Genomic DNA, 8428 nt, shown 5'->3' with positions numbered 1-8428 from the left:
AGTTGAATACTCAAAACAGCAGCTGTGGAGTCAGTTATGATTTTATTCTAGTAGATTAAAAAAAATATTGTTTATTATCATTTTGTTTCCATGAAAATTTTGAATTCTTCTAAGATTTATCCCATATCTAAACAATTTCGTGAAAATTATATTACTAATACTTCCGTAAAATACATGAATCATTGGTGTAGATTCGTTAGTAATTATCCAAAAGTTGAATCTGAGGCAAAATAATGTTCATTTCTTGATTATAATGCCAGTGTTTTTTTGTATTAGTAAATACTCAATTAATGACCATAAAGCATAATTATATAAACCATATTTTATTATTGTAAACAGATAAACATATATACCAATCTGTCGTTTAAAAAATTATTTTAAACAGTTGTTATGCTCCAACCTTTTTTGGCTTGTTGAGAATTGGGATCCATTTCAGTGTTTGTAGAATCTTTTTCCCCACCTGGCACAATCGGAGTTGCAACTTGAAGTCCAAGGGCATCCTTCTTTTTTTGAGTTGGATCAGTAGCTACAATAGGCTCATCTCCAATATCAGGAATTTTGAGGATCACAGGTTTTTTAGTGACTGAAATCTTATGTGAGGGGGATTTTTCCTGAGAGGATAATTTATTGGGATCTTGAGTTTCGGAGCTAGTGACATAGGCAAAATCCTTCTTTTCAGTGACCTTCCCATTGTTCAACTCAATGTAAGAGCTTTGAAAACCCGCAGATGATGGATTGGGGTGAAATGTGGAATATGAGCTAGTCCTCAGCGATTCACTGGCTAAGGGACATTGATCAGGACCTGTAATTTTTTTGGTACTGATAATGCACTGTTCACCGATGTCACCACTACCTACAAAGGTGGTCAAGCAGGGATTCATTAAAACTTGCTGACTTGATGTGTTGATTGCAAAATATGCTTGCTTTGTTGGCTCGAGTATATCTGGAGGTGTATCTTTCATGATTCCCAACTCATAAAACTGTTTTTGACTCTCTTGGCCATCAGGTTCCATTTCTTGAACGTCTTTGATATGGAATTGGCTACTTCGAGGGCTATCATCCAGTTGCTGTAGCTCAAATGCTGGTGAGAGAGGATCATCGGGAGCATTTTTTGCTACCCAAAGAGGATCGTTAGGATCGATATTGGCATCAATCAACTCTGTCGCTGTTACATCTTTCGATTTGGATACAATGAGTGGAGATCTCTGTTGATGGACTGTGAAATCACGCACTATGGATGCGGCGGCAGATTTCTCAACCAGCAGATGATCCACTTCTTTCCACTCGATATCTTCAGAGCCCATCTGAAAGCGCAGTTTCCTCAGTTTTTCCATCCGCACATCTACTTCAATTGTGTCTGGCATTTTGCTGCAGAATGAGTCACTCACAATTTCCGGTTTCAAGAAACCTATTTTTTGAAAAAATGAAAATGTTTTATTAGTTTCTACGAGCATACTTTTATAAATAATAGAATTAATGAAATTATTTTCAAAACAAAATCACGAGGTTATTTCGAACTCAACTCAGCAATAATCTCTACAAAAAAATACTAATTAGGGAATCTCAAAAGTAGAAAATCAGCAAAGAATATTTTTCTGCAATGTAGATACTTATTGCACATGATTGCTCACAATTTCAATAATAGATTCAATTTTTTCTCAGTTAATATGGTTTGATTTATATGAAGGGAGCAATGTTTTCCATAAGATTGTAGGAACAACCCAAAATTACATAGCATTGAAGAGCTGAAAAAACAGTTCTAACGAGATAGGAGAATTTTAAGGGATATCTCATAGGTGTTAGGATGGAAAATATGAATTCTTCCTGATCTTCCCTGAATATGAGTTTTCAGATTAGATCACTCCTAAATTGTTGACTCTGGAATTACGAAACTCTCTTTCATACATAGCTGAAAGCACCACTGGGCTGGTTAACAAGAAAAAGTCTAGTATTTCCCACCTCTCATAATGGATAGCGCCTCTAGATAAAGGGTCGCATTCATTTCATCGACAATCACTTCATCGACAGGCCATTTCATCGACACCACTTCCTCGACAGGCCGTTTCATCGACTAGGTCATTTCGTCGACAGGCCGTTTCATCGACAGGGTTGTTTCGTCGACAGGCCATTTCGTCGACAGGGTCATTTCGTCGACAAGTCATTTCGTCGACAGGGTCATTTCGTCGACAAGTCATTTCGTCGACAGGGTCATTTCGTCGACAGGGTCATTTCGTCGACAGGGTCATTTCATCGACAGGGTCATTACGTCGACAGGGTCATTTCGTCGACAGGGTCATTTCGTCGACAAGTCATTTCGTCGACAGGGTCATTTCGTCGCCAAGTGATTTCGTCGACAGGGTCATTTCTTCGGCAATTGATTTCGTCGACAAGTGATTTCGTCGACAAGGTCTTTCCATTGACAGGGTCATTTCCTCGTCAGGGTCATTTCGTCGACAGGGTCATTTCGTCGACAAGTCATTTCGTCGACATGATCGTTTCCTCGACAGGGTCATTTCATCGACAAATCATTTCGTCGACAAGTCATTTAGTCGACAGGGTCATTTCGTCGACAAGTCATTTCGTCGACAGGGTCTTTTCATTGACAGGATCATTTCGTCGACAGGGTCATTTCGTCGACAGGTTCATTTCGTCGACAAGTCATTTTGTCGACAGGGTCATTTCGTCGACAAGTCATTTCGTCGACAGGGTCTTTTCATTGACAGGATCATTTCGTCGACAGGGTCATTTCGTCCAAAAATCATTTCATCGACAAATCATTTCGTCGACAGGGTCATTTCGTTGACAAGTCATTTCGTCGACAGGGTCTTTTCATTGACAGGATCATTTCGTCGACAGGGTCATTTCGTCCAAAAATCATTTCATCGACAAATCATTTCGTCGACAGGGTCATTTCGTTGACAAGTCATTTCGTCGACAGGGTCATTTCGTCGACAAGTCATTTCGTCGACATGATCGTTTCCTCGACAGGGTCATTTCATCGACAAATTATTTCGTCGACAGGGTAGTTTTGTCGACAGGGTCATTTCGTCGACAATATTAAGAAAGGATTATTTTGTAGGCAAAGTCGTGCGTAATTTTGAAACTAGTCTTATGATTTTTTGGGTCGCATTCATTTCATCGACAATCACTTCATCGACTGGCCATTTCATCGATTAGGTCATTTCGTCGACATGCCGTTTCCTCGACAAGGTTGTTTCGTCAACAAATTTTCTTTTTAAAAAAAGATCGATATAGTAAAAAAACAAACTAAGTTGTATGAGTGGCTATTACGAAGGTTGGCGAAGTGAGAAAGGGGCTGAACTTCCTAGTATTATAAAAATCTAGGAAAAAATGCATGTGGGGAAAAATAAAATGAAAATCCAACTTGGAAAACATATTGGGAAATAATGTTGATGAAATTTTTTGTTCTAATCCTCTTCCTCATGTCCTTGTCAACTATGCTGCTGAAGAGGGAAGTTTCTGACAATTCTTATAAAATTTAAATGAAATATTATTTGAAACAAAAATCTTGTTCTCGCATTTCCAGTTTATTTTATTTCTTATTTAATTAATTATTTATAACGTTTTAGCGTTTAATAGTTTAATATGTATTTTATCCTATATGTTCCCTAAACATTTATAAGTTCTTTTACCTTATAAAATAAACTTCGTTAATGTAAAAAAAATAAATAAAAAACTTACAATGACTCCACATTCTCGGTATGCGATGCAATCGAAATGATATAAAAGATGGTTCTAAATCAGAAGAGTGGAGGAAACCTGTCTAATTGGTTTTTATGATCTAAAACATTTGGGGAAAAACGCAATTTATTACGATATAACAAATAAATTGACTTTTGAGTTTATAATTGAGGAGAGTTATCCATATGCATCTGATTTTATTCTCATTTAATGTTTTATTAAACTAAGTTCAGCAAACTTGTTTTTTTACTCAAATATTAAAATGTTTTTCTTTTCGACTTGCCAGAGAATAAAAATTTATTTAAATTAATAAAATTTGCGGTGAGAGTATATATTTCAAAGGCGAGCAATAAGTCCTTTAGAAAGTGTAATCGGAAATGGAAATGTTTTTAAATATCATGTTTGATATGTGTTCTGAAAAAGAAATGTGAATTTTTGTTACCAAAACGAAAAAAGTGGAATTTTGAATGTTGATAGAACATTTTGTGAAATTTTGCCCTTGTGGTTTTCGCTATGTGTGAAAATTTTCATAATTATTTTTTCTCATTTGTAGTCTACTGAACAAATTTGATATTTTAAATATATATGCATTTTTTATTTTCATTTTTTCTGCATTTTAGTTTTGAGCCTCCTGGCTTGTTCAGCTGTTGTTGTTGCTGTTAATTTACGTCGCACTAGAGCTGCACAATGGGCTATAGGCGACGGTCTGGGAAACATCCCGGAGGATGATCCGAAGACATGCCATCACAATTTTGATCCTCTGCGGAGGGGATGGCACCCCCGCTTCGGTAGCCCGACGACCTACGCGCGAAGTCGAGCACTTTACGGTAGCACAGTTTAACGAGGACCCATACCGCACACCCTCGGTCCCTACGCAGACTGATCCAAGTGGTCACCCACCCGCACACTGACCGCAGTCAGTGATGCTTGACTTCGGTGATCTGTTGGGAACCGTGTCTTAACGATCAGTCCACTGCGGGATTGGCTTGTTCAGGCAGAAAATAATCAAAATTTTGATTGGCGATAAGTCGTGCTAATAGTTGTCAGTAAGCGTTTGAAAATTGTGTTTTAATCCTGTGCAGAAAATCAGTTAAAAATTTATACTATTAAAAAATTGGTCAAATTTTAATTGCAAGATTTTTTTTTCTTTTTCGTAAAGTAAGAGTTATTTATTCTTACGTTTAAATTCCAGGCTTGACTTTTTGTTAATTTTCTTTTAAACAAAATGTGTCTAATTTAAATCCTACAAATAAAAAATGAATTAATTCATCATTTACTTACTACTATTATTATTCCTATTAAATTATACTATTATTATTTAATTATAATAATAGTATAATTCAAAAATAGTATAATTTGATAATATTAGATTAGAATTGAATAATTAATACTATTATTAAATCCACTATTATTAGAAAAAACACATTTTGTGAAGAGCAAACACTAACACGCTTGCAACATTACGCCCGTGCTTCTAAACATTTTTGGTAAGGTGAGTAGCACTTTAAATATTGTGGGAATCTACAACGGCCTCGGTAAATACCTAAACATCATGTTCGTGTTCCTATTGTTCTTCGAAATCTTTACTAGTAGTAACGAAACTAAGACTCAGTTCGATTGTTCGAATAAGCATATTCCTGTCCTAATGTTAACGATGCTGAACAAAAAGTTTAAAATTGCAATTAAAGTGAACATTAAGAAATTACTTTCCATCATAAAAAACCTAAAATTTTTTTTTCTGTTGTTGTTGTTCATTTACGTCGCACTAGAGCTGCACAATGGGCTATTGGCGACGGTCTGGGAAACATCCCTCAGGATGATCCGAAGACATGCCATCACGATTTTAATCCTCTGCAGAGGGGATGGCACCCCCGCTTCAGTAACCCGACGACCTGCACGCGAAGTCGAGCACTTTACGGTAGAACAATTTAACGAGGACCGATATCACACACCCTCGGTCCCTACGCAGACTGATCCAAGTGGTCACCCACCCGCACACTGACCGCAGCCAGTGATGCTTGACTTCGGTGATCTGCTGGGAACCGTGTCTTAACGATCAGTCCACTGCGGGACGATTTTTTTTTCTACTTATGCAAATATAATAATTAGGTCTATGATTATTTTCATTTCTGTGAGAATTCGACTGAAGTCTATGTTTTCGTTAAAATTTATGTAAAAATGTTCAAAATTTTTACAGCAATAAATTTAGCTTTTCCCTGCTTGAAATAGTGTCTAAATTTTCATTGTAATATATTTTTATTACTTTTAATTCTAAAAATATATTTTATTAATTTGATTTGATATTAAAAACAATTTGATTGTTAACGTCACACTATATTAACTATTGACCATGGTCCGGATATCATGCTTGGTAATGTTCTGAAGACAATCCTTACCTATCCTGAAAATAAGTGTCGAGCTATTACGATTTAGATATAGAAATGTAGATTTCGATACATCAACCGTTTAAACGCTTCTCAACTACCTATTAATTAATTTAAAAAGCTAACTTCTTTTAGTGCAATTGGAACAATAAACAGCCATAAAGAATTTTACTTTAGTATAAGATTAAATAAATGCATTTTTCTTATTAATAATAGAAATATTTAGATTAAATCTCTAAAATAGTTTCAGAATTACGCATGACACTATCAACGAAATGACCCTGTCGACGAAGTAACTTGTCGAAGAAATGACCCTGTCGAAGAAATGACTTGTCGACGAAATGACTTGTCGAAGAAATGACTTGTCGACGAAATGACTTGTCAACGAAATGACCCTGTCGACAAAATGACCCTTTCGAGGAAATGACCCTGTCAATGAAAAGACCCTGTCGACGAAGTCACTTGTCGACGAAATCAATTGCCGAAGATATGACCCTGTCGACGAAATCACTTGTCGACGAAATGACCTTGTCGACGAAATCACTTGTCGACGAAATGACCCTGTCGATGAAATGACCTTGTCGATAAAATGACTTGTCGACGAAATGACCCTGTCGACGAAATGACCCTGTCGACGAAATGACCCAGTCGACGAAATCACTTGTCGACGAAATGACCCTGTCGACGAAATGACCCTGTCGATGAAATGACCTTGTCGATGAAATCACTTGTCGACGAAATGACCCTGTCGACGAAATGACCCAGTCGACGAAATCACTTGTCGACGAAATGACCCTGTCGACGAAATGTCCCTGTTGATGAAATGATCCTGTCGACGAAATCACTTGTCGACGAAATGATCCTGTCGATGAAATGACCCTGTCGACGATATGACCCTGTCGTTGAAATGATCCTGCCGACGAAATCACTTGTCGACGAGATCACCCTGTCGATGAAATGACCTTGTCGACGAAATGACCCTGTCGACGAAATGACCCTGTCGACGAAATGACCCTGTCGACGAAATGACCCTGTCGATGAAATGACCCTGTCGACGAAATGACCCTGTCGACGAAATGACTTGTCGACGAAATGACCCTGTCGACGAAATGACCCTGTCGACGAAATGACTTGTCGATGAAATGACTTGTCGATGAAATGACTTGTCGACGAAATGACCCTGTCGACGAAATGGCCTGTCGACGAAACAACCCTGTCGAGGAAACGGCCTGTCGACGAAATGACCTAGTCGATGAAATGGCCTGTCGATGAAGTGGTGTCGATGAAATGGCCTGTCGATGAAGTGATTGTCGATGAAATGAACCAGACCCCTAGATAAACTATTGTAATTCTATGGTTCACTTGACAAAACATTAATCAACTACAACCTAACACCAATGGACATTACCAATTGAACAGCCTAACATTACCTAACTCCAATCAAATAATATTTTTATGATTTTGAAACCATGCTTGTCGTTAATGTTTATAAGCCCGTATAGTTTTAGATCCACGTTTTTTTTCCACATCAGTTGTAAATGGTTTCAAACCGTTAAGGTTAAAAAATGTTTCGAATCGTAAACTTTACTATTAGTTAGATGGGCAGAATGATATCAGTTATTGTATTCCAACTGTGTGGAAATCTAGCCTTAAAATTAAATAGGTATTAATTTAAATGCATCTTACTTTGAAATGAACCCGCTCTGCCCTTCAATCTTGGTTCCTGAAAAGAAATTACAATAAAAAGCATTCTATGCTTCATTAAAAAATAACTAGAAAAAAAAAACATTTGTCAAGAGCCTGCCATAATATTATTAATTATGTATACTTATGTATAGTCGACAAAAAAACAAATATTGTAATAACTTTTGATTTAATGATTGAATTTTCAATTCAGATATACACTTGGCTCGAGGAGCGAACCATAAAACCATAACCATAGATTTGCTGCAAAACTTCTGCAGACGTTATTTATTACAAAATCAGGCTCTGATGACGTGCTTTCGATAAATAATAATATTTCGAGGGGTTTGAATTTTTGACTCTCACAATATGAGGGAATTTTGCAACCATAATCTAGAAAATATGGTCCAAGACTTTGAAATAGGAAAGTGGTCGGAAGTTAAGCGATTAAAATGATTTTACATTCTTTCGAAATACTGATATTTCTTATTTCTATTACGTAGCTTTCGAGCCATGAACTATGTAGTATTTACGCCATTATATTTATTTTTTTTTAAATGTAATGTTTTATTAATAAAATGAAAGACATTTATCAAAAATAAGATGTTTTGCATTAATTAATTTAAAAACAATTTATTTTTGGACTTAAAAGAAAGCAC

At 36.5% G+C, this 8428-nt stretch overlaps 1 protein-coding gene across 2 annotated transcripts in view; it reads right to left on the bottom strand.

Moving 5' to 3' along the window:
• Window positions 1-306: 306 nt before the first annotated feature.
• LOC107453216 (uncharacterized) overlaps window positions 307-8428 on the bottom strand; it is a 144603-nt gene continuing 136481 nt past the window's right edge. For both annotated transcript variants that reach the window (XM_016069948.4, XM_016069949.4), the window contains exons 29-30: window positions 7773-7809; window positions 307-1408 (exon numbers count right to left, since the gene is read on the bottom strand). In XM_016069948.4, coding sequence (XP_015925434.2) covers window positions 378-1408; window positions 7773-7809 — 1068 coding nt within the window. In that variant the 3' untranslated portion in view covers window positions 307-377. The remainder of the gene's footprint in view (window positions 1409-7772; window positions 7810-8428) is intronic.

This window comes from Parasteatoda tepidariorum, chromosome 3, assembly GCF_982258835.1.
Source record: "Parasteatoda tepidariorum strain Cologne lab strain chromosome 3, Ptep-v5.0, whole genome shotgun sequence".
Taxonomy (NCBI): Eukaryota; Metazoa; Arthropoda; class Arachnida; order Araneae; family Theridiidae; genus Parasteatoda; species Parasteatoda tepidariorum.
Note: the sequence above shows the minus strand (reverse complement) of the source record. Positions and strands in the feature narration are given on the sequence as shown.